The sequence below is a fragment of the Mustela lutreola genome, chromosome 2, assembly GCF_030435805.1.
Source record: "Mustela lutreola isolate mMusLut2 chromosome 2, mMusLut2.pri, whole genome shotgun sequence".
Classification (NCBI taxonomy): Eukaryota; Metazoa; Chordata; class Mammalia; order Carnivora; family Mustelidae; genus Mustela; species Mustela lutreola.
In genome coordinates, this window is record NC_081291.1 from 23,756,203 (window position 1) to 23,783,470 (window position 27,268).

At 44.3% G+C, this 27,268-nt stretch overlaps 1 protein-coding gene across 1 annotated transcript in view; it reads left to right on the plus strand.

Annotated features, from left to right (window-relative positions):
* The window catches only part of CACNA2D3 (calcium voltage-gated channel auxiliary subunit alpha2delta 3), an 867,979-nt gene that overhangs the window by 569,395 nt on the left and 271,316 nt on the right, over window positions 1–27,268 (plus strand). Inside the window, exon 13 of the mRNA XM_059161213.1 lies at window positions 1,571–1,704. Coding sequence (XP_059017196.1) covers window positions 1,571–1,704 — 134 coding nt within the window. The remainder of the gene's footprint in view (window positions 1–1,570; window positions 1,705–27,268) is intronic.

The following is a 27,268-nucleotide window of genomic DNA, read 5'->3' on the forward strand; positions in this document are numbered from 1 at the left end:
CTTCAGGGGCACACGTACCCTTCTCTAGTTTGTTGGCAAGTAGGACACGCCATGAGCTTAGTTATAAGGGTCCTTATGTGAAGGCAGAGGGAGGAAACATGAATTTTGTCCATCCAGTGTTCCCCTTATTAAAATCCTCCCAAAGCTCCCTGCCTGATAAAGGAGGTTAAAGTCTAAACTGCTTCCCAAGGTCTTGTGGGACAGGCTGCTCATCTCTGATTTATAGCATCTGATTTCCAGCCCCTCTCCCCCAGCTTCCTCCAGCCATTCCGAGCTCTTTTCAGCTTCTAGAGGAAGCCCGACTCTCACCATGGGCCTTCACTCCCACTTTGTGGGATACATAGCTCCTCTAGCTACCTGGCCCTCATCCCTTAGGGGTCAACTGCCCTGACCCTTCCTCAGGGTAGCTGGGTTGGATAAACTGTCCCTGCTGTGATTATCAGCATCATATTCATTGTGCTACTTTGCAGTAGTCTGTTTACTCAGACCTGCCAGGCCCCCGGAGGCAGGCGCAGTGCTTACCTTGTTAATCCCTGTTTCTCCAGTGCTGGGCCCCAGGAAACCCTTCCATAAGTGAATGAAAGCCCCTCGCTACCCCACCAGGGATCCAGACCTTGCTCAATGCATGCCTTCCCTTCTCACAGCTCTTAACCCAGGGCGAAGCCAACGGGACCCCGCACGAAAGAGGAACTAAAGATCAAAACGGTGTCCCCATCTGGGAGATGATAGCATGTTTAGGACTTTTAACGTTACCGAGAAACCATGTCAACCCAGCATATTGAAAAGGCAGGTCTGGTAACCACATGAGGGGTGTGAGCTGGCGTTTCCACCTCAAACACACAAAGGGCAAAAAAATTCCGGGGGAGCAAAAGGCACAGTTGAAGAGACCCCTACGCGTGGGTGACCTTCGCTGTTTGCTGCCTGATACCTGCGGGAATGTGGGCGAAACCCGTCTCTCATCTGCCTCCGGCATCTTACCTTGCGAGTGGGCATCATATCTGCTTCCTCGTGTTCTCAAGAACAAATGGGACGAAGTGTATCCACTGTTCAGCAGATGTTGTGCCCCTTCAAGTTAAACATAGCTGTTGTTAGGTATTTAAAAAGAGAGAGAGAGAGAGAGAGGTGGCCTTTACATTTTGTGGTTCATAGTTTTCCTATTAGAAATAAACACACTGAAGTAAAAAAAAAAAAAAAAAAGTTCCAGGATGGCATGTAAAGAGGAGCCCCCCGCCGTTTCTGCCAGAAAAGGTGTAGATGTATGTGTAAGTGTATGTGTCCACATGTATGTATTGAAACAAATTTGGGAGGACGTTCTCTAAAGGGTTAGCAAGGGGCTTCCACGGAGAGGTGGCTTTCTGGTTGACCTTACTATGATTCCTTTTGCCTGATTATATTTTCAGTCCCGTGAACAGGTGACTGGTGAAGTGGGTGATGGTAAAGAGGAGATACAGTGTTTAAAAAGGATAGGGAAAGAAACAAAAGAAGTTAAGCAGAGGCCAAGAAGGCGTGGCATATGCAGGCTCTGCCATTGTCCGTCTTTCTGTTACTAAACTTGGTTCTCCCTTGGCAGGATTTTTCACTCAGATCTCCACCTTGGCCGACGTGCAGGAAAATGTCATGGAGTACCTACACGTCCTCAGCCGGCCCAAAGTCATCGACCAGGAGCACGACGTGGTATGGACTGAAGCTTACATCGACAGCACTGTGAGTCCTCAGGGGTCGCTGGGGGTGGCCTGAGGGTTGTCCTGTGTTCATTCCAGAAGATAGTGTTAACCCTAAAAACAAAAATGTCAGTTATTTTTCCTTAGCAAAAATGGGTTTATTCAGGAATAGCAGCAATCCAGGACAGGCAAGCTACAGCAAAACCATAGGCAAATCCAACAAACGAAAGAGAGGACTATTTTATGGAGAAGACGGAGAAAGTTGGAAGGGGCTGTTTTGAACAAAAACCCAGTTCAAGAGTTCAAGATGATGATGGTTTCCTGTGGGCTGAGTTGCAAGGGTGATTGATTTCTTGTAGAAGCCGCAATGTACATCTTTTCCTGTTGGGGCCTGTAACTGATGCTTCTTTCCCGTTGAACATTCTTCCACTGGGTCTGTCCTTGACAGAGCTGCTCACTGGCCTCCCTTCTGGTCTTCACTTTAGTGAGGTTTCCCTTTCCTGATTTTTCAATGGCATTTCTGTCACTCTTCTTCCATGATAGGGCCCAATGACATTTTCCCTTTGTGGTGCCGTTTGTGTTGGTCTTCTCGACAAGCAAGTTCGGTAAAAAAAATCACAGTATCAGAATGTAGCTGGCACTTCTGGAAGGAGTTCGGTGGGCAGAGGCAAGTCCCTCTTTTACCGCGTCTTCTCTAGTTACTTTGCTTTCCTCCTTGGGTCCAGGTTCTGCCGGGACACAAGTCGTGATTGTGGTCACGTTAGAGTCCGTCCTCACCCTCTGGGATGCCCGCTCCTGGTGGTGAATCTTGGGGGCTCCGCTTTCGGGAGGGTAACCAAAGCTCGGCTCCTGCAGCGAGCGGGAGCCGCGGTAAAGGCCGGCAGGTGCACTTTCTTCCCACAGACAAGCGAGAGTGTGCTCCCGCGGTGGTGATATCCGCACGGCACTGCTGTTGGAAGTCTGGCCATGGGCTCATTCTAACTCCGACTTCCAAGCAAAAGAATCTATTGCTGAATTAGCGTAGAAGTCGCTTTGCCAATCATCCTGCGATGGCTCAATGGCCGGGTTTCTTGTGTGATTTCAGGGTGATTTTTCATAGTGATAATGAGTCTGATGGGAGTGGCGTTTTTCATTTATTGATTGTAAATGTTCTCACTGGGCCTCTCTCCCATCGTTTTTGTTGGGATTAACATCACATTAATCACTGTAACCCAGACACAGCTGTCCTCCGGAGTGATCTCAATGGCTGCGGTGGGCCGGCTTTTCTCTTGCTGGGCTTTCTCACTCTGGCTGCAGTTCTGGCAGCTGCAGGCAAACGCAGGGCGGGAACAGCATATGGGAACCCATCTTGGAGGCCACCGCGGCTGCCTGCCTCACCCACCTTGGCCTAACTAAAGGACATGATGGGACTCCGGAAATAGGAACTGGTCAGTCACCCTGCATAGAGATGGATGTTAAGCTGAAAAACCCTCTCTGGTTGCCAGGGAGACCTGGGGCTCTCGTCGTTTTCACAGTCTGTCCCCGGGCTTGTTTAGAAGCAGGGCAACAAAATAACCATAATTCCTGTGGGCATCAGCTACGAGTCACAGCCATAGCCTCGGCATGGGTGGGTTCCCCTCTTCCTGCGTGTGGGTGAGTAAGGAAGGAAAGGCGGGTAGGAAGGGAAGCAGCAGGACTGGGGCTAAGAACGAAACGAGCCTGTCACCCAGTGGTTTGTGTGCAAACCCTAAACGACCGCTTTGATCAAGCGTTCTATTTGTTTCATCAATTTAAAACCTATAAAACAGAGCGTCTGTGATTAAAACACACCTGGAGAGACAGACAGGTCCCTCAACTAGGAGGTCCAAGAAAAAGGATCCAACTGCATAGAGAAATTCAGTAGAGATAACGGTGGCTTCTCCAGTCTGTGGGGTTAGCGGGGTCTTCGTAACAGATGCTTTTGAGAAAACTAGGTAGCCATTTAGAAAAAAATAAAATGAATTCTAGTCATCGGGCCATAGCCAAGAAAGAAATCCAAGTGGATCTGTAAAAAATGAAACCATAGAAGCACTAGAACAAAAACCTCTATGACCTGGATTCAGAGAAAACCTTTCTAACAACGACTCTAAAATCCAGAGGCAATGAAAAGACTAATAAGTTTGACTACGTAATGGCAAAACAAAATGAAAACCAACTTTATCAGTCAAAATCCACGGTAAGCAAAGTCAAAGGCACAGGGTAACGTGGGAGGAAATATTGCAATGCAGAGCACACAGAAACCATTAATAATCTTAATACATAAAGACCTTTTCAAAATTGAGGGCAAAACCTTAGAATGCCTGTAGAAAAAGCAAAAGACATGAGCAGACCATTCACAAAAATAATAAAAATGGCTTTCGACAAATGAAAGATGTATAGCTTCACTCGTAGAAAGAGAGGAAAAATGAAAATTATACTCTAGTAAAATACGATTTCACACCTATCAGAGTGGCAAAAATTAGAAGCCTATCCATACACACTATATACTCTGTTGGTAAGGCTATGGGGAAAAGAACACCCATAGACACGTGTGGGAAGACAGAATGGGACAATCTCTATGAAGGGCAGTTTGCATGTACGCTTTGATCCAGCAACTCCACATGTAGGGATGAACTCTGCAGTCAAATGCTCTACCACTGAGCTACCCCCATAGGGATGAACTCTGAAGATGAATCTCCGACAGTTGGAAAATACAGATGATACAACGGGTCTGCTCATTACGGAAATGCATGTCCTTTCAAAATACTGAAAGTTACCTACATACACAAACATAACAGAGAGATCATGATAAAACTGTGGTACACACACATCATGGATCTTAATGTAAAAGAAGGAATAAGGATGACGTATTACTACTGGTTGATATAGAATGATTTCCAGGATGTATTGCTAAGGAGGGGGAACAAAATGGAAGAGTATTAATAGAATGCCACTTTTTGTGTAAGAAAGAAGAGGAACTCAAGATATGCATGTACCTGCTTCTTTTTTACGAAAAGGAGCACAGCCAGGAGACACCGGAAACCAATAGAATCCCTTACCTATGAGAAGTAGGAGGAAGAACGGAGGAGGAGATAGTGAAGGACATGGGACGTCTCTGGGTAGACCTTTTTGGATAGTTTGGATTTTTTGAAAGCAGCTTTATGTTCTATGCATGCAAAAATTAAAATCACTAAGAACAGGGGGCAAAACCCATAGTGAATGCAAACAGAACCAAATGACTCTGATGGCATTTCAGATGAACTATAAAAATTATCAAGAAAGGGAGAAAAAACAGTGTATATCTTGAATATAACCATGATGCCCTATATTAAAGCTCAAACATAGTTCTTTAACTATCTTAGTCTAGGTGGGAGAGAGGATGGGAAATAATTTTAAACTCCTTTTGGTGTCATTTGGAGTTCTATGGGTCCAGCCATTCTGAATCAGTTTTGCAAGCATGGTAGAATTGAGCAAAGGCATAAATGAGGCAGACAAGGTCGGCACCCCTGGGATGAGACTAGGTCAGAGGTGTCAGAATGAAACCCCAACTAGGTCCTTTGAAAGGGCCCAGAAGCAGTGGTGCCCCAGTAACAATGAGCACATCTGGAACCCAGAGCCCAGCTTCTAAAAACATTCCCCACCAACAGAAACCAGGGTTCCTTAGAGAAATTGCTAATTCCAGGGCTTGGGCTGGGAAGGTGCCCCTTCTCTGCCCCCCCCCCAAAAAAAACCCCAAAACCTGGAATATTTTAACCCACTGAGCCACCCAAGCATCCAAAAACCTGGAATATTTTATGCCAGAAACTAAGAAGTGCCAAAAACAACAATGAGGTCATACCAAAGGACACAGGAGTCAGTATGAAGGGGCCCTTACTGGTCAACTCTGGGACAGTAATGGGTTACAGCCTGTAGAATAAAACAGAAATCAGAAATCCATGTGTTCTTGCCGATAGTGAGCAGATCAACACATGTCAAAGAGATGAACTAAAGAGATGATGAGATGGGTGGGCAGGGTTGCAGTGGACAGCAGGCTGCTGACAAGTCAATGTGAGAAGAGTCATGGAAATGGAAAAATCACCACTTTTTAAGCAGTTTGGGAAAGACTGGTTAGGACAAAGGTCATCAGTAGATGCTCAACTAACAGGGAGATTTGGTACAGGGTATTTTCATGGTCTCAAAGATCTTCCCCAAAGATCTCTGACTAGTTCTCAGGGGAAAAAGTAGTGTCTCCCCAGTGGAAGAATCCAGAAAAAATCTAGAGTGGGTCCTCAAAATTAGTGTCACGGATGGGAAGCAGATGGGCATGGTATGCTTTTGGAGAAGGACGTGGCCGACTTACAGAGGGTTCTGGCTGGGATGCGTAACCTGAAGGTCATGGTGAAGGACGGTCATGGAAGAAGATAAAGCTTGGTATTAATAGGTTGTCTTGCCGTAGATAACGTTAATCACTTGAATCGATTGTTTTAGATATACTAAATTACATACACACATGTACATGTATGTACGTATGCATGTTTACATTTGGAGGGACGTTTAGAGCTAAGGAGCTCCCCTCCCTACTCCAGCTTTTCCACTAAAGAATTCTCAACAGCAGAGGCAACATAGAGGTCTGGGAGCAACTCTGGACATGAAGTTTTAGAGAAAATGTCTTTGAACAGCCTTGTGCTTTACCTTCAATACTTTATGAAGTTTACCTTCTGTTCCATAATCATCTCTCCTTACTTTAAAATGAAATAATGCTTTTAAGTGGTCCATAATTGAGTAAAAGGGTATGTCAAGATAACAGAGCTCATTTATTCCACCTCTTTGAGAATCCTTTGATAGAAATCCTTTGACATAAAACTAGCCCCCCAGAATCTGTCCTTGAAATGAATGATCGCTCAGCACCTCATTTCCAGCTTCTGTTGTATCTTTGCAAATAGCCCTGATAAATAAATCCCCTAGTAAAATGTTCTGAGAGCCCCTTCTCCTCTTGGTGGTGCTGAGAAACCTGCTGGTTTGGGGCGGACTCTGGGGTTTCCCTCCATCTTCTTTCTAGGCCTGTTCAGTGAGGACAGGCAGTTGCTGCTCCAACAGATCCTTCTCTGGCCAGGAAGCAAGAATCTTTCCAAAGTCTTTATCTATAAATAAATAAATGTATGTATATATGTATGTATGTATGTATGTTTGCATTTACGTGGGCCTGGATTCTGCCAGGTCAAGGACAAAAGCCCTCTGTTGTTTCTGCGGGCTTAAAATAGGATTTGCATGCCCACCAACATTGGAACCCCCCCACAACATGAATGGGGGAAAGGGATCAGCAATTGCAAATTTATGACCATCTTGATGCATTCTGGAAAGTCCCAAGCCAGCATTGCCCTAATGTGTTCCACCTTGAAATAATGAAAGAGACCAAATTTAGAAGCATTTGACATTGGGACTGGTGACCCCATTTTCATAATGTCTTGGTTTAGCGATGTCAGCTTTGGATTTTTTATTATTATTATTGAAGCATTTATAACCTACCTTAGTTTATTAACTGATAGCATTGAATTTAGAGTTAGGGCCGCTTCCGTTTGAATTCCATGTCTATGCCCTACTAGCTATGTGACCATAAGCAAGTCACTTAACTTCTCTGAGTGTTCTTTTCTGCATTTACAAAACGGAGATAAAACCTGCCTTCCAGGGTTGACATTAAGGATTAAATGTCTGCATGGTGAGAGCACAGTAAATAATGCCTGTCACCCTTTCCAACCCTCAGGAAGTCGGTGGGAAGTTTTCTCCTTGGCTGTGGGGAGTTTTGGGAATCTTCTCCTTTTTGGGGCTGGATTTCGCACGGTGACTACACCATGGCTTATACCACTTTGATACTAGAATCTGGCACTTAGGTATAATGAGTACCTTGGAAGCACTCACTAGTTGTCTAGAGATGCGCTTTAGTCCTTTGGAATCCATTTTGCGGTAATCACCTGTTGTGGGCGGAGCACTAAAGTCTGGGGCTGGTACCTAGTGTCCCCAAGAAGGATGGCTGCACCATCCAGGCAGAGCTCCCGTAGCCTCACAGACTGCCCAAGGCAAGGCATACATGGTAGGAGCCCTCTTAACTACCTGCCATCTGAAGGACTTGGTGCCCTCCCTTTGCCTTGACACAGTTCGTGCCGATTGCCCAAAGCACCCTAGAGGTTGGATCCAGAAGGCCATGCTGGTGCCACGAGTTGATGTACACGTACTGTGCCAGGTTGAAGTGTGAACTTACTCAAAGTTAGTTGTCTTCATATTTAGACTTCCCAAGCCTGTTGATGCCTGTTGTGATTTTATCATAATTGTATAATTAATTAAATATTATTGAAACCAATAACTTAGGAGTGTTAAAAGAAAGCTGTTACTTCTGGGGATATGTAAATGAATGCATTGGAAAAACTCTAAAGAAAATTGCTAAAAATTTACCAGTATGTTAACTATGGGCAAAGCATCTGTAAGGCTGGGGAGCACAGCTTTCCGTGCATTCAGAAGAAATTTATATTTTGCCTGCCTGCCTTCCTTCCTTCCTTCCTTCCTTTCTTTTTGCTAAGGGTGGTTTACCTAGATTTGTTTGTTCCATCTTAGGTTGATGGGGAATTCTGGTGGCTGGCTTAGTATCTGCTTCTTGTCTTATTGCCTCTTGGTGGCCTCCGGGAGCTGGGAGCTCTGTGGACAATGACCTTACCAAAAGACCCTCAGCTCAGAGCCTTGCAAGGCCACACTGGAGTTCTCTGCAGCTCAGGGACCTTTTCCAGGCTCCTTCAGATTGTTGGCGGAATTCAGTCCCTTGTAGTTGTAGGACTGAGGTCCCCATTTTCTTGTGTGCTATCACCTAGGGATTGCTCTCAGCTCCTAGAACTGAAAGTTCCTGCCACATGGCCAATGATAGGCAGTCATGCAGGACTGTTTGCTTTCTTCCAGACCAGCAAGAGTGCATCCCTCTAAAGCTTTGCCTGCTTTTGAAAGCTTCTGATTAGGTCAGGCCCACCCGAGATATTCTCTCTTTTAATTAACTCAGTTAAGTGATAGTAACCTAATCATGCTAGTGATATCCCATGCTACTCATAGTCAAGGGGAGGGGAGTATAAGGGTCATGTACCTACTGAGGCAGACATCTTGGGAGCCCTTTTAGAATCCTGCCTATTACAACAGCTTCTGTCCATGCGCTGTGGTCTGAGAGGGAAAGATAATGCCAGAAGGGAACACAAGCACCACCTCCTGCTCCTTGCCAACTCTCCCTTGAGGGCAAGTCTCAGGGCAGCCATTCCTGTTCAGCATAACACTGTTGCTTACCGCTGGTATCTCTAGGAGCCTGCTTCTATTTGTGACATTGTAGTCTGAAAGTGGCTTTATTTCTGGGAATCAGAAGACTTGTGACCCTGCTGGTGTAAATCGTTTCTACCAACTGCTAAGGGATTAGGTATTCATCAGTTATCTAGTAAATGTAGAGGCTTGATTCCACAAGCGGGCTTAACATGGTCTGAGAAGCCTTCTTTCTTTTTAATCATCTGGTGGTTAAGGCGAAAGGAATTCCTGTTTGCTTGACTCATCCAAGTACTAACCTGGCCCGACCCTGCTTAGCTTCCGAGATCAGACAAGATTGGGCGCGTTCATCAGTCATTATGGCTGAAGATCCAGCAGCAACAAATACAATTATATAATTGATTTAATACTTAAATGAATAGCTTGAAATGACCCTGAGTATGGTCTTTTCCCTTTTTATGAATTACATATTGATTCATACGTTTCTGGGTCTGGGCAAGCTCAAGATAAAAGTTTGTAAAGGCCAAATACAGAGTCTGGCACGGGAGTCAAAGATTGCGTTTCACTAAGCCTGATCTAGACTTGGGACTGACAAAATTTTCCTTTCAGGGCCCATCCTCCCTGCCTATTACTACCAGTCTGATTAAATATTCTGCTTCCTGCCTGGCTGTTCTATTCAATTTGCTTTCCTGGTGAAGCCCAAATAAATGAATTAATGTTAACAACGTTAATTATGTTTAATCTAATAAGATCTCATGTATTAATTGACAAAACAGCAAACACCAGAATTCTGAAATTCATGGGCTTCTTATCTGAATACAAGTTGTGCACAGTCATTATCTCTTAGGTGCAGAGCAAAAAATCATTAACAATGGAATTTGTTCCATTTTGTAAGCAAATGGCGTGTGCTTTCCAGTTGGGATTTAATCATCTCTGGAATGCTCTCCAGCTTGCTGTGCAGGGTAGAACCTGTATTAAACCAAGGAAGCATCAGCATCCCTGATCAGCCCCTCCAGGGGGCTTTACACAGACCATGGTGACATGCAGAAGGGAAGCAAAGAAGTCTTTTAGAAACAGTGGGAATGTGACCATTTAAAATAATGAGAATTCATTACCAAGCCCACTGCCCCTCCCTGTTGCTGGTAATGCAATTCCGAATGCAATTTGCAGGAACTTTCAAACCAATTTAGTTGCATTTGCAAATTGGACATGTATCCTTCCTCCTCACCCCCCACCAAGTCCAACTTGGAGAAAATGCTTTGCATTTGATGAATTGCACATTTGTTTCGGTTTCCCACCTAGGAATGGTACCTAGGTCGTTTAGGAGTCCTTTGAGTGATTGCTTTAAGCTACAACATCTTACTGCCTAGAAGCAATTACTCAGGGGGTCGAAGCCATCATAAGGAAGTTGTCCGGGCTTGGAAGCTGAATTTACAGTATTTTTCCCAAGACACCGCTGCATATCAAAGAAGTTCAAATCGTCAAAACAAAAGACACACGTATAGAGAAACAAACCATCCTGCTGGGTCGTGGTACAGAGAATGCCATCTGCATTACATGGCATGGAGGAAACTGATTACGTTGGGACCTCTATTTCATAGCAGATGGGTTCATTAAATTTAATAGCCTCCAGAGCCTTTAGAAACCGTGTTAAAAACATGTGGAGCATGCTGTGACACTTCACTTCTGCCCCTACAGTCATTATAACTCTGGCACAGACTATAAATATTATAGTACTTTATTTCCATTGAAACAGATTACTATTATAATTATATATATGTGTGTGTGTGTGTGTGTGTGTGTATATATATATATATTTTTTTTTTTTTTTTTTTTTGCCAGGAGATTGACATTAAAGAGAATGTATTCCTGATTTCTGGCACCACTTACATTTATCCAAATATTTTCCTTTTCTATTTGATTCTAGATTCTCTATTAAATATGGGGTTTTTTTTAGCTCAACTTTTTTTTTTCCTTTGAGTTCATGTTGTAAAACTATGAATTGAAAGTATTAAAGTATCTTCAGGAGAGATATTCTAATACATTACGGATGACTATCAGCTAATAGAAAAGCTTAGGGCTGAAAATGAAAAAAAAATTAGATTCCAGGTTTTTTGTTGTTGTTGTTGTTGTTGTTGTTGATTTTTAGATTTATGGTGCTTTCTGCTATTATGGTGTAATCATTTGTAACTGTCTCTAATGAAAGAAAAAAGCCTCTAGAAATAGATAAGACCTTATAGAAATGGATAAGAACATTAAGAATCCTGAATAATCATTTAGCATAATGGATTATTCAGGATTCTTTGTTTACAAGTGACAGCACTCAGTTCAGAGTAGTAAAGGTCAGAATATCTATGTAGTTCTGGTTGAGGCATGACTAGCTTCGGGAATCACTCCCATGTTATCAACTTCCAATTAATCCTATGAGTTCCTTGATTTCTTGGCTTCCGTTCCCAGGCAGGCGGGTTCCCACTCTGTAGTGTGGCAAACATGACCTCAACCACCCACCCGCTTTTATTGCTTTAGACCCTTGATTTCTCCCTTTCTCTTCCAGCACCTGTATCAAATCCATAGTAGTCCTGTTAGGCTTGCAGCCCCGTACTGAGAGGTGAGGCAGAGCTAAATGACGGCTGGAATCTCACAGAGCAGGGAAGAAACCAGTTCCAAAGGTCATTGATACTGGGAGGGCTGCAAGGTCACAGAGCCCTCCATAGAGCTTGTTTACAGAACCCAGAACTAATCCATGCCCAAGACTATGTATTCCATCAGTATAGTATTCATTATGGTACCATGTTTTTAAGCAATAGCGCTCTTTATCTAGTGAAATGTTTCCATGGACACTTGGTGTATGAAGCATACAGAAGCAGAGCTACTCTGATGGATGTGGGGAGTGGGGGCATGGAGCCCTGGTCGCTTGGTCACCTCCAGAATGAATAGGGAAGCTCTGCAGCACTTTTTTACTTCCCCTTGGCATTGTAGAGGAGCTTAGATAATATTCTCAGTAAACAGTGAGTTAACCTCTGAGAATGGTAAAATGGGTTTTTCGGTTCTGGGTTATCTGCTATGCCCTTACGTTTATAGCAAGGTAATGGATTGGGTCCATTTAGGAAAGATGGTTACGGGGATTGGGAGGTTGTGTCCATGATTGTATTAGAAAGCCAAATTGCATGTGCTTTTACCCTCCGATATCTGTACTTTTTATATTCTCTGGAGACCAGTTTTCTTGGCAACCCTCATTCCTGAAACATGGTCTCCTCCAAGTCCTGCTTAACATGGTGTCCCAATTCAAAGCCAACAGAGATGAACTCAGTGTCTGTGAATCTGAGTTCAGTTCTGAGCAAAGTTCGTAATTTACTCTAGCCCACCATCCCACTGAGGTTAGATGTATACCACTTAGCCAATCAGCTGCGGCTGGGGAAGGGTCATGTGATGGGGACAGGTTAGCCAGGGCTGTGGATCACAGATTCAGTAAGAAAGAGGTAGGAGCAGGAGGCAATGACCGGAGTCTAGAGGAGGTGATGCTTCTAGACCTCTGTCTCTCTATCCAAGGCTTCTATAAATTGCATCCCTAGCTAGCTTCTAATAATAACTCTTTGGACCATGGCTTCCTGTTCACTCCAGCTGCTCCAACAAGTATCCCCCAGTCCTCTCCCTGCCTCCTACATCTTGACATTGCCCCTTCTTCAGCCACCCATCTGCTACACAGGAGATAGGAATTCCTCTCCCTTGTGCCTTCAGAGAGCGGAGGGAGGTATTTTGGCCACCACAACTAAATCTGTGCTGTTTTTTTTTTCCTCCCTTAATGGCCCAGATATTTGGGCAACTTAGATTCTCAGAGCTGATTTCTCATGCTCTGACCTGGTTTAAACTAAAATGAATGCATTCCTCTTATTACCAGCATGAAGAACAATTAAAATAATCCCCAAAAATCAGCCTGTGGTTTGATATCAGCTGCCAGTTTCTCTTCTCTTGCTGTACACAGAATTTTCTCCATGTAAAAGATGTAATTCTCCTACTCTGATTCCATGAGGATTGCTGTGCCAACTATAAATGGATGGTCCGTAAGACCATGGCTCAAAGATACCATAGATGAGAGTGTTTCACCTAACTGGGCTCTTCAGCTGCTTCCATTGAAACATGGCAGAGGACCATTCTTTTGCCTCTGCTTGGCTTTCAAAGATCATTCCTTCCTGGTTTTTCACACCTGCTGTGAGTCATATAACAACCGGAGGCTCCTTCATCATGATTCTGCTGATGGTATGCACTACTGTTAACTATCCAGACCAAGCAGGGTGCTCAGTGCCTTGAGGGAAGTTCTCTCTTGTTCTGAACAAATAAAGGAAAATCAAAGACATGGTTTATTCGGGCAAAAGGAACATGTTTTCAAATCAATTTCCATTATGTTTACTCAAAAAATCTGGAACATCAACATTTTTGCTGGTTGATGGAAACAATTAAACACTCTTGTAACTGATTTCTCCTGTGAGGTGATGAGACTGACAGTGACCTAAGAGGGAACAGGCACAGGTGTTCATCTCTCTCGTTCTCACTTAGCACACTGGTATGGGGCATTGGTTTCCAGTTGTGAAAGATCCTTCCTCTGAGGACGGAGTCAAATAAACTGCTTGTTCATCCGTTCACCTCCAGTGGCATTCTAAGAAGGGACCCAGGGACAGGACTGGCCTCACACCTTACAGGACCATTTGATCACCTGACCCCTATTCACCTCTCAGTCTTCCCTTTCAACCTGGCTTTTGTCCATTCAGTCCAGACTCATGTGACCCACAAATTCATAGTCTTAAAGATTTTTATCATACTTAACCACTGCACATACTCCCTCCACAAGAAGCAGCCTCTTCCTCCCACCGCATCTTGGAGCCTCTGGGCTTATGTTTGCCTTCAGTTCCATGACTGTCTCCTCTGCAAAGCGCCCCCTGATCTCCTCAGATCCATCCCCCAGTTTTGAACCAGGCTCTCGTGATATGCTCATAAAGCATTTAGCACAATCCTAGAATCTTTTAAAATTCCATTTTAAAAAATTGCATTTTTTTCATCTCACTGAACTATAAACTCCTTGAGGAAATAGATGATATTTGTTCTTTGATATCCGCAGTACAGCACTGGGGACATAGTAGGTGCTCAAGAAAGATTCGGCTGTATGAGTCCCATAGAATCAGACCTCTCAAAGCTGGAAAGCATCTGACAATTCTTTGCTTTCTAGATGTTAGGTAAGAACGGCATCATCTCCAACATTTCATTGAGTATGCTTCACACTTGCTCAAGGCCGTGTTTGTTATATAAATAAGTGGATTCACCTTCACCGTATGACTGGGATTCTCATTCAGGTACTCAACACCACCAACCCAAGGAACCATTCACCACATACATCAAAGAGGTCTGAAGTCATGTGTCCATGCTTTGGGGAGCTAGGGTGATGACATTCTGAAATGGAAAGCTGGTTTAATATCAGCCACCGCGTTGTTAAGATAAAATCTATCATAGGTTGGCTATATACATTTCTTTGCCACAGAACTCACCTTACTCTTAAAATCAAGGAAAGTTTTTTAAAAGGCTTTGGCACTGTCAGAATCCTCTCTGGTTGCTGGGCATGTAATGGGCATTCCTGAAATCCTTAAAAAGAATCCTTTACATTTGTTTTTCATTTCCTGGCTTTCAATGTGCTTTCCTAATATTGCCTCTAAGTATCTTACCATGTGCAACAGAGCCCCACCATTGCTGGCCACTCTCCCTCCGTCTCGACACACCAGCCATGCTGCTTACCCTTTTGTTGCTTGAACATCACCAAACTTTCTCCCGCCCTGGGTCTCTTGAACATGCTTCTCCTTCTGAACTGGCCTCCCTCTCTGCTCCTTTACTGAGGGAGAGGCTCTTTCCCACTCTCTGTGTCTCTGCCAAAATGTCACCTCCCCTGTATATGTTGGCTTTTATCTCTGTTGCCTTCCTTCATAAAAATTATGATCGTTTGTAACTATTACAATTATTTCAGTTAGGCACTCTGAGATTTTCCCCCTCTTTAAATATTCTTCTTAGACGGCCTTCCCAGAAATAGCCTAAGGACTGGCGCAAAGTCTGTCTTGCAGCCTTACATCCTAGTCCTGCGCCTGGCACAGAGTACCACACACTCAGTATTAGCTCCGAGACATGAAGTGTCTTGTTCCTCATCGCACCAGTCTCTTATGACTACGCTCTAGAGCTTGTTTCTCCCTCTCTACACTGTATTTCTCCTAAAAAATGTACAATGAGACACTAAGAATTAGGGAAGAAACAGTCCAGAATATTAGCGACAAAGTGGATGGTGGTGCCAAGGAGAGTTTAAAATACTGTCCCCCAAATACAGCTGTCATATTTGTCAAGTTCAGGTCTGAAGCAGCTGGTTTTTACGAATGCCCGCCTTATTTATTCAGGGACAGTCACTGATTTTTAGATGGAGGAACAGGGAATTTTCGAGAGTGAAGCAGATTTCCGCAATGTTCCCTTTCTATGCGTGTTGTTAAAAGCAATAGTTTGGGGAAAGGATTGATTGCTTAAGGCACACTGTTTATACTACATTACTTAGGTCTGATGGAAAAGTTCCTAACGGTGGTTTTCTTGCTAAAGATACGGTCTATGGATGAAGAGTGGAATGTGATTTTTTTGGTAGGGCATCATCGTAATTTAGGTGGACTCCAGAGAAATTTGATATTGGGAGAGGCTGGGAAAAATAGGCCCGTGGAGCTTCTTTAACGTTAGCATTGAATTCTTCATCAAAATACAAATGCTGTCTGCTTTTAATTACGGTCCTTCTTCAGGCCAAGTTAATTACTCCGGGCCAGACTGGAAAGGAAACTTCCCAGAAAGTCTGATATGATAGAATGGTAGTGTGTTTTCTGAAGAAGATGCTGAGAAATTCTTAATGGATTACTCTTTCAGTATAACTTTTGCAACGGAATACTAAGGGAATGAGAGTGGGGGAAGGACATCGTAGATTTTTCGCAGCTGTTCACCATCATAGCACTTGACAATCTGCTTCTTATTTCGTTTTCTGTTATGTAAAAGCACGGAATTCTCAAGTTAAGAAATATTGATCACTGCATGACAATACATACAGAACAAAACCCGATTGTGTCGAAAAAGCTCACCTTCTAAAGCGAGGTCCTCTGACTCTCTTCATTTTGTTATTAACATGTGTGGGTCTTCTTACTTGGAAAATAATGTGGTTTTGTTAAGCGTCAGTTATTTAAAGGTTAAAATAATCTTAATTTTAACTATTAATATTATTAGGAACAGATTTTCAACCAAGCCCAGCTGAAGGCAAACAAGGACAAACTTGGAAAAGAAAATAAATGGGTGGCTGGGAATGCAGAGACGCACAGAGAGCTGGGTCTTGGCCACAGTGAGTAGGTTCGCAGCGGCCCTTTGCTGTATTGGCAGAACCATACATTTTTGTAAGGTCTGCTGATTTCCCCAGACTTCATGGAATCTAGATCAAGTTTGTCAATTTCGCATTTCTCTTGCGAGGATAATCCAACCTAGGGCTGAATTGGGAGCACTGAGGGTGTGTGGGCTTCGTGGCCCTGGGACCCAGCGGGATGGCTCCTTCTCTGTAGTGTCAGTAAGTAAGAGAGTCTATTTTCTGGCCATCAGTGCTTTGGGAAGCTTCTGAAGCCAGATGTACGGTTATCTAATTCATTTACCGAATCCCTAAGCTGAGGGTCAGTGTCTATGCTAGGTAACAGGGTATCATTTTCAGGAAATACGGTTTAAGTCCCTGATGTGAACAATCCAAGCCAATGAGGTCATTTCAAATTATTAGGATTTGTTTGTTTGTTTGTTTGTTTTTTAATAGGTATCGGTAGCTTCCCACCTTGAGCAGGAAGGGCCGTATGCCGCCTTTCTCAGGATCTTATTAGCGGGTCACGGTGAAAACAAGTCTTAGACAAATTCTGCCATCCATGCAAACGTTTATTCGCAGCCTGCCCAAAGTCAGCTAAGCATTCTGAAAGCCCAAGGAAGCTGCGGCTCTCTATCCTTTCAGATGTTCCGATGGCATCTTGCCTCAGAACAAACATTATTTGAAGGGGTCACTTAACCTTCTCTTTGGACTCAGGTGACTCAGAAGCCTGCTAAGCCGCAAGGCCTGGTGCGGGATTTCTCAGGATGGAGGCTGCTGAGTTCCCAAAGCCCTCCGTGGGGCTCTGCGGTCTGCTGAACCCATCCACTTAGAGTGGACACCCACTCACCACTGAAAAATCCTTTCTATCTCTGAGCAACACCAGAGGGTTTGTCAATTACAGTAACAACCAGTTGTTACTGTAACAACCGGTTGTTACTGTAACTGACAAACCCTCTGGTGTTGCTCAGAGATACATGCGTGTAGCACACATTGCCTTTTGCTTCATACTAGCCAGAGCCTGGACTGCTGATTAAGGCAGCTGACTGCCTTTTAGACATAGATTAAAATCAGCGTAGACTTTTATATCCCATCGTCTATGCTGAAGTCGTTTACAGTAAACTTCCTACCACTAATAGCGTTGTATATCGGTGACCCTTGAACAATGTGGGGTTAGAGGCACCGACCCCTGTGCCGCCATGAATCCACGTATAACTTTTGACTCCGCAAAACTCTAAGGACTACTGGCCCGCTGTTGACCAGAAGCCTTACTTACAACTTAGTTAACATGTATTTTTTTGTGTTGTATGTATTTTGTACTATATTCTCACAATACAATAAACTAAAGAAAAGAAAATATTAATAAGAAAATCATGAGAAAGAGAAGACACAGGACACCTAGGTGACTCAGTCGGTTAGGTGTCTGCCTCCAGTTCAGGTCATGATTCCAGGGTCCTGGGATCGAGTCCCATATCGGGCTCCCTGCTCAGCGGGGAGTGTGCTTTTCCCACTGCCTCTGCTGCTCGCCCTGCTTGTACTCTCTCTCTCTTTCTGACAAATAAACGATTTTTTTTAAAAAAAGGAAGAAAAGATACATTTATTGTACTCTACTGTATTTATCAAAAATTTCCATGTATCAGTGGACCCATGTAGCACAAATCCATGTTGTTCAAGCATCAACTGTTCAATCAAGGTTTCTTCCTTGTGAAACGGTAATAATAATGGTGCTGATCTCAGAGACTGTGAAGATGAAAAAACAAAACATGATGCTGCTTAACATCATGTCAGGTACATATCAAGTGCTTCACGTAAACGCTCATCCATTTTATCTAGACGCTCAGACGAGCATTATTTATTCTTCCAGACACAGGGGCTTGTGGAATGAATTCGGCCTTCTTTTTCTGTTAGACTTGCCAAATTCTGACACTCTCCCAAAGAAAGGGGATAGAGAAGGTCATGCACATCTGTTCCTTCCCAGCAGAGGGATGTCCCCAAGTTGCTCCCATTCTTTGCAACCACATTTTCTGCTCTAAGTGGTAGACCCATGTATCCTGTTTGGAAGCTCCATTCCATGCTCTGGAATGAGAAAGGGAAAAAAAAAAAAAAAAAAGTCCACAGATGCCCTTGGCCATCACTGTCACAGATGTGTCTATGGCTGCGTCCTAGAGCAAAAACCAGGTTGAGCGTAATCCCAGGGCTGGAGTCAGCTGCAGTCCCATTCTTGTGCTGTGGCCAGCAGGTGTGAGCCAAGAAGCCTGGGAGGAATGGCTGAGCCGTGAAAGCTCCTGGAGATCTTCGGAAGCATCCACATCAGTGCCTCTGCTGTGCGGTAGGCCAGGCCTCCCCCGCAGCACAGTGAGGATAATGGGTGCCAGAGCCACCAGTGTGGGGCAGTCCCCATGCACCCCACATTGTGCCAAGTGCTTTTGCATCAACGACCAGCGAGTCTTATTGCCTCATTCTCCAAAGGAGGAAGGCAAGGCTTAGGGAGGTTGGGAGGAATTTGCCTGAAGAGTTGGGATAATCAGTGGAACAAAAGGGCTTCAACCCTCATGTGCCTGCCTGGGCGGGATGCCTGTGCTCTCGATGGGGTGTGGGCAGGTGTCTTGCATATACTTATGTGCTCTGATGATGGGCGCACACCCACCGGGGTGTCTTACAGAGGGCCCGAGTCTTTAAAGTGCTTGATGTGAGATTAGAAATGGCCTTTCCATTGCCGTCAGCCTGAGTGACATTGCTTCTCCTGAATTTTGAAAAGCTCATGGTATTTGCTTTGAGATACAAAGAACCAGAGCCTGACTTGTCCTGAATCGTGTTTCATAGCACTGGCAGCATGAGATAGGAAACTTGAAATTTTGCGACATGTCTGTCTCACGTGGCCACTTCTCTGTGCTCTATTAAGTGACAGAAGGAAAAACCCAGCTCATCCTACTTATAAAAAAAAAGAAGAAGAAACAGCATTCCTGGGCTTAAAATGAGTCCTAACAATTCTATTTGATGGGCTTTTAAATACCCTGGAATTTACATTTTAAATGTGTTACGCATCACAAAAGGATTTCCATAGTGTTATCACAGCAAACACTGTAATCACATCCTATAATTTATATCACTCCAACTGCCTGCTGTCAAAAATCATAATACGCTGTTGCTGATTGGCACACGGCTTCTCTCCTGAAGGAAATTAAGGGTCCTGAATCAAACTCCTTGGGGGCATTTTTGATAACTTTGTATGGAAAGTCTGGCCACCTTGATGGGTAGTCAGGTGAGTCAAGCAGTGGGTTAATAAGAAGATCTAAACCTCAAACACGAAATTGAACAAGCCAACGCGTCCCCAGGGCAAGCCACCTCAGAGAGCTCTATGTGTGGATCCCAAGGAAGCTGAGCGATCTGGGAGCCCCTGCACTGCCGGGAGCAGCAGGACCTGTGGCTCCTGCTGGAGGCCTTCCAAGAGGTGGTGCAATTAACCTTGGGATTCAGAGACCTTGCCTGTGTCCAAACCTTTGCTCCCATTCTGCTTTGGATAGGGCCCGAAGGGAAAGTGGTGACGTCCCCAGGCATTTCATTTATGAACTCTGCTTTTTCTTCCCACAAATAACCAACTTCAGTGTTTATCTTTTTTAAGAATAGAAAGTCAGATTTAACCTCTTCCCTCCATGCTCAATCACTGCCAAATGTTCACCTCCAAATCAGAATTCCTCAGGAAAGGATTGGGCCATGAGGATGTGAAAGAACAGCCCCCGGTCAGTGCCTGGCATGGAGGGACAGAACAAAATTGTCCTGTGTAAGAAAAAAGGACAAATGCAAAAAAAAAAAAAAAAAAAAAAGCAGACTTGCTTCCTAAGAGAAGACAGGGAACATCAAGCTTATTAGTAAGAGGGCAGGGGCCTGACCCCAGTGGCACAAAGCAACTGAAGACCTTTGCAATGGCAGGGCTAGCTCTTACTGCATTTGATGTTATTTTCTATTCTGCTGCCCATCACATATGCTCAAAGGCCTCAGAGGAGTAGTGTTGGAGGGCAAACTGTGGGAAAGTTCCAGTTTTTTACACGTCTACGTTCTTGGAAGGGGACGGAGGGGGTGTGCATATAGGGTGATGGGGTCGTCTGCAATGGAATGAGCTCAGCAGGAGCAGAAGATGAGAACCAGTGGTGGCTGGAGACCTGGAGGTCCCATCCTTCCCTAAGATCCCAGCTGCCTCCAACAGAACCGTGGGGCTTCCCCTACAAAGGGATCAGTCTGGGTCAGGTATATCTATGTCCTGCTGTTCGAATATCTTGACTGAAATGTCTGTTTCTGCCAGAAGCTCCATCGACTACAAAATTCAGAGAAAGGATCAGGCGATAACACTTCTGGGCTGCTCTCTTTTGCAGTGTTACAGAACGTTCACTCCTGAGTTTCTCCTATTGAAATATGGGAGGATGGGTCTAAAACGGAGGGATCTCAAAATCTGACATGTAGCCGTGTGTGAATTTCGGGCAGTGTGTGATCCCTCCCATAGAAATGTGTACATGAACAGGAACAATTTTCCATCGTTCCCCACCACTGTTGAGAACCACTAGAATAGATCTCTAAGGTTTGGTCTAGCTATATGGGCCTGTTTTTGTTATGTTTTGTTGTAAACTGCCTCACTCCACTTAAATGGCAAGCAAAATACATTAATCATTTGTTGTGGGAACGTTCAGAAGCCAACAAGCCCAAACACAGATTCTGCTTTGCACGTCGTAATATACGAAGACATTGATTTAGGAGAGAAATGGGCCCACTGGACACAGCTGTGACTGATGCCAAAGAATAGTGACCCCGAAATCCAGCAAACCTTGCCATCTTCTTCTTGGCAAATGAGGCAGCACCTGGGTCATTGGGTTTGAGATGCAAGTCTTACTGATTCTGCTCCCAAAATACATCTCGAATTTCTCTTCTTGCCATTTGCAGTGTGCATCTCTCCTGCGTCGACCATGCCTGTTGACTTCCAGCTGGTCTTCTGGCTCTACTCTTACACCTCTAGGCTCCCTTCCTGCCTTTGTCTTAGTTCCTTGGAGGTGGGCACCCACCACCTCCCACCATTAGAGCCCTCACTTTTTTCCTGGCTGACTCCCACTTCATCTTCGGGTCTTAAATTACAGATTCCTTCCCTGACTCAACCGCCAAATAGAAAAGGACCACCTACTAGTCTCTCATAAAATCTGTTCTTGTTCTCAATAGTATTGCACACAGCTTATTACTACATATCGCTCGGGCTATTTTTAAAATTACGTCTCTCTCAGGCTTCCTCTAAATTATGCATGGTAGGGGCGCCTGAGTGGCTCAGTGGGTTAAAACCTCTGCCTTTGGCTCAGGTCATGATCCCGGGGTCCTGGGATCGAGCCCCACATCGGGCTCACTGCTCATTGGGGATCCGGCTTCCTCCTCTCTCTCTCTCTCTGCCTGCCTCTCTGCCTACTTGTGATCTCTGTCAAATAAATAAATAAAATCTTAAAAAAAAAAAAAAAAAAGACAACTTTAAATTAGGCATGGTAATGACCTGATTTTTTTTTGGTCAATTATATTCCCAATATCCAACATAATACCATTATATTCCCAATATCCAACATGTTACCATACAAATAGTAGGAGGGATACACTATTTGGTATCTACACAATGGTAGAGAGGAGAGGAAAAGTACTTTCTACACTGCACTCTTAGGTTTAATGACATGGACCCTGCAAATTAAACTGACAAAAGATAAACCAGTAGGAAGAAAGGTTCATTCTGTGCCCATATGGAGGCCTCCAAACCGAAGAAAAGAAGACTCAGAGGCAGTGGTGGGAAGACGGAGATAGGACTTACACACTACTTTAACAATGAGCGATACATTTGTGGAGAAGTGATAAGACAGAGGAAAATGACTTTGGGCTGCTACAGGTGGTAAATTGTGGAAAGGTAAATATATTGGGGAACAAATGGACGTTTGGGTTATTTTAGTAAAGCTTGTTTTGCAGTCTCAAGCTTATGCAGTCTCTGGAGTGATGAGAGCATCTCCCATGATTAAGAGTCACTCTCCTGTTACTGGTATGGGAGAAGAAAGGAGGGTACTTTTGGAGAGGGAAATTTATACCTACATGGCAGAAAGGCGGAAGGTGGAGAGCTCTTCCTGCATCTGCTCTTTCTCAAGTGACTTCAGCCCAAAATAAAAATTGCCAAAGGGGCATACTTTGGTGTGGCATGTTCTAATAACCTTCTGGTAAAATAATCTCTACCGGGGGTAACACGATTTGATTCTTGTTATAGTTGAAGCTGTTTGCCTAACACACATTCATCTGCCAAATCTCTTTCTAAGCACTGCCTCCTCGGAGACCTGTCCCTGCTCTGGCTTCATGGCCCACTTAACACAGTACGATTATCTTTGATTTACCTTCATGTCTTCCCGATTTGTTCCACCTAAGACAGAGTAAGAAGTATGCCCAGTATTCTTCCTTGGCTCAGGGGCTGATGCTTAGTGGATATTTAGTAAGTAAATAAAAATCAAAGAACTGCATCGGCTTAAAACTAAAAATATGTGAAGGTGGTGACTTTATGACTCAGTTTTAACATTGGGGATAAACTGCTTGCAAGTTCACATTCATATGACCCATGCATGGTTAAACACACACACACACACACACACACACACACACGCACACACCTGATTTTACATGCAAATATTAACACTGGGGCCACATACGGTGAGTGATACCCCAACGAGGCTGAATCTCATTTATCTTTGCATGTGGTCTGCATACCCAGTATCCCTGTGGATACTCATTGTGTGCTTGAGCAGATGAGTTCCTCAATATATGACTTACTCATGCTACCTTTTTATTATATTTTCAGATTTCCACATATGGAGATGCAGAAGCCATTGTTATTTGAGGGAAATATAGGTTGTATTCATTCATTTCAGTTAATGGGAAGAAAGGTGAAAACACCCAAATCTTACCATTCCCACTTGTCTCTGAGCCCTTCTCTTACGGTGGGTGTTTCTTGCACACACATAGCTGAAGGAGTGTGTAAAACTCACAGCACCTTTCATGACGGTCGCCTTGCACTTCAGAGCAGCTGAGTTCGGAGATAGCTCACTGGGGTTAGTTATGGCTGACACACTATCAAGGTAACAATATGAGCTGAATCTCTTGGGTTAAACTACCTTATCAGCTCAAATACATTGCTTCATGAAATCTTTTAAGCCCCTCTTATTAATTAACTGAGGGCACCATTAGATATTTTTAAGAAATCTAAATCACTGTGAATCTTTCCTTTTCTCTTAAAAAATTCGGGCCAGGGGGAGGAGTCAAGATGGCGGAGAAGTAGCAGGCTGAGACTACTTCAGGTAGCGGGAGAACAGCTAGATAGCTTATCTAAAGATTGCAAACACCTACAAATCCAACGGGAGATGGAAAAGAATAGCAATTCTAGAAAAAAAAAAAATTCGGGCCAGAAACACAACTGATTTCTGTCTATGAAACTGGAAGGCAGCTGTTGATGGTCTTCCTTATACTTAGCCGTTCCCTACTTTTTACTATGGGCTTCCAGTGGCAAACACTGTAGACTGCTCTGTCCCCAACACTCTTACTGCCGTCGCCTGAACTTCCTCATTACAAGAACTCTGTAATATTCTCTGACTCCATATTTTCCGTCTTCCTTTAGCCATCTGATCTCACGTGTCAGTCATGACATAGCTGTGGGTCAGAAGGGCTTTGAGAATCCTTTTATTTTCTTTTGTCCTAGGGCTGGACTTTTAGGATCGTGAGGAAGTCTGCTACTTGACATAGTGAATCATGTCTACCGCTTCTCCATCTGTTGAGGTGACTGTGTTTGGCTGGTTCTCCATATGGGCTTTACCCAGGGTATTCCTTCCCTGATTGTCCAGGAAGCTCCCCCCTCCTCAAATACTCAGTGTCCAACTGTGGGGGGACAACTGATGTGGTGCCTAGACAGAAGTGCCCTCAAGACTCCCAGATGTCTCTGTACCAACTGCCTTATTCTTCTTCTTCTTTTTTTTTTAGTATTTTATTTATTTATTTATGTGACAGAGAGATCACAAGTAGGCAGAGAGGCAGGCAGAGGGGGAGGGGGGAATCCCAAGGTCCTGGGATTGAGCCCCACATTGGGCTCAATGTAGAGCAGAGAGCCCAATGTGGGGCTCAATCCCAGGACCTTGGGATATGACCTGAGCTGGGGCCAGGGGTTTTAACCCACTGAGCCACCCAGGTGCCCCAACCAACTGCCTTATTCTTAGTATCTGTTGGGGGAACCAGTCAGCAATGTCTCAAAAACTCAGTTTTGAAATTCCCCAAATGAGAAGGAATGGGAAGTGTGGGGATATGGAGAAACTGACCTATGTCATTCTCAACACTGTGTTATCACTGACCCCCTCAGAATTGCTGTGGCTTTTGACAACGGAAGGGACACTGGGGAAAGAACCACTGAGTCACTGAAGGCTGAGGTCGAGTCTCTGCTTGACCCCTTCTTGGCCATGTACCCAATGTAAATCACTTCCCTCTTCTGGACCTCAGTTTCCCTACTTGGTAGGGCCAGATGCTATATAAACTATAATATGTAATAAAAGTTAGCATGGTGATGCTATGAATATTGAAAATATTCACATTAAAATAGCATTGCAGTCATGACGCAGTGCACTGATTTTACCCCTAGTATTTCCAGATATTTAGTGCTAAAAACTTTCTCCATCAATTCTCAGTTTCTCTTGTGTAGGAGACTGTGGAATGAGCTTTGTGTAGTGAAGAAGAACACCACCGTTTCCTTGATCCATCAATACTGATTAAACAACACAAAATAAGGCTAATAATTGCATCTACATTTATTGGCTACTTACTGTTGACCAGGCACAGTTTAAAAGCTGGACATATAACTCTGTGTCAAACTATCTCTAAATAAGGTGATATTAATATTGTATTTAAATATAAAATTAAGTCTTTCATTAGGTTTAAATAGATAACAGTCTTACAAGATAGGTGCTACTGTGAACCTCTGTTTGCAGATGGGGGAACAGGACACCAAAACATAGGATAACTTTTCCAAATATCCATTAGAGATCTTTAACACAAGCCAACAAACTACTGTCCTTTCTCAGGTAGAATGAGAATGTTTTAAGATAAAAACCAGTGAGTTATTTGAGCATTAAGACTCTCGCCTTGAGCCCGAACATCCTTGGGTTGCTCTGCCTAGAAGAGCGGTGTGATATTGGAATTCCTTTATCATCACCACGTGGAGACTCCTGACACCGTGAAGTTACCCTGGGCTTGGTCCTGAAGGAAGTTTGTGAGCCCATCCAAGGGTTCTCCTGGACACGGGTGCACTGCCGTATTCAGTGAGCAGGCTGTGAAAATCCTCGTGGCAATGGCCAAAGTCAAACTGTTCGGCCAAGCACGCTTTCTCCCCTCTTAATTGAGAAAGCTATGGTTATTTGGATGGAAATTTAATCTGTGCCCCTGGTTCATTTACTCATTACTCATTAAGTTGCTGTTTAGTTCTAGCTATATGAGCTGTTAGAGCTTTCCCTAAAGCTCCTCTAAACCAAAAGCGGATTATGGCCATGTTCGGCGAGGCCAGTCTGAGTTACTTTCAAAGTGAATGGAGCCCGGGCTTGTGAGTTCCGTGAGGCTGAGTAAGCGAAGGCGCGCCGGCTGTGTTGGGCATAGGCGGCGCCCGTTCCTCTGCATTTTGATGCCCCCCACTTTGTTCTCAAAAAAAAAAAAAAAAAAAAAAAAAAAGAAAGAAAAAGAAAGAAAGAAAAGAAAATTACAATATGGAGTTTCTGGAGAAAGAGTCCAACTTCTTGTATAATGAGAAATTGGTACTCTTTCCTTCCTAATAAGGTGTTTGTGCCACTTACAGAGGTAAGTGTCTTCTCCTGGCTAAGGACGCAGCCCTGGAGCCAGTGGGCCTGGCTTTGAACACCCCAGGCCACTTAAGATGTGTCATCTGGGACTGTTGGCTTAACCCTTCCTTCTGTGTTTCTAGTTTCATCATGTATGAAAGGGATCAGGAAGGATTCTGAGTCACTGGGATATTGTAGGGGTAGCTGATGGGGCGTCCTCCCTTAGGGACCTGCCTCCTCCACTCACCGGCTGGTTTCCTGGCCGCCGAAGCAGAGCTCCTAGTGCAAGCCAAGGATGTAGCATGCACGTGCTGCTTATCATCCAGGGACGCGATGTCAGTGTGTGGAGGGGCTCAGCTGGGGAAGCAAGCGTGGAGGACGCTGGGTATAAAAAAAAAGAGTGGTTGGGGTCAGGGCATGGTAGTGACCTAGAGCATGTATGCACCACCTAAAGGCTGGCATTTCCACACCGTAAAAGTAGCTAATGGCCAAAGGAAACTACAGGAATAATCTGTGAGAGGCTAGAAATGTCTTTTGCCTGATACACCATTTCCAATTTTGCTTGGCCCTTCTCCTGACCTCCAGAATCCACTTCGATCTTCAAATTTTAGAAGCCCCTGGGAAGCTTTAGAAGCTTCCTGTGCACAAGGACGCCAGCAGCTAGAGAAGCATCTCAGTCTCTACACCGAGGGCTCTCCCTTTGTGTCCCCCCGTGCTTGCCCCTACATCACTCACTGCCGTGGAGAGCTGACACTGCTCTGTGTGGCCTTTAGTCCTGTGGCCACAGAGCATCATCTAGAAGGGGCTTCCCTCTCTTGGCCATGCTCCGGGGTGTATGCTTCTGGGCAGTGTCAGACACAGTAAAAAGGGATTGTGGAATCTCAGGCTGTCTCACCTGAAAACCCTCGCCTGAAGCCTAGGATCCTAGCTTCTGTGGTGTTTCCCCTTGGTCGCTGCCTCTGGGCCCTGGAAGATTTTATTGTCTCCTCTCAGCTCTACTCACTCAGCAGCGTGCCTGCACACAGTAGATGCTCGGGGAACATGTTCCAGGCTCTTGATTCTGTTCGGTCTCCATCACCAAATATTGGCTAATGTTCATC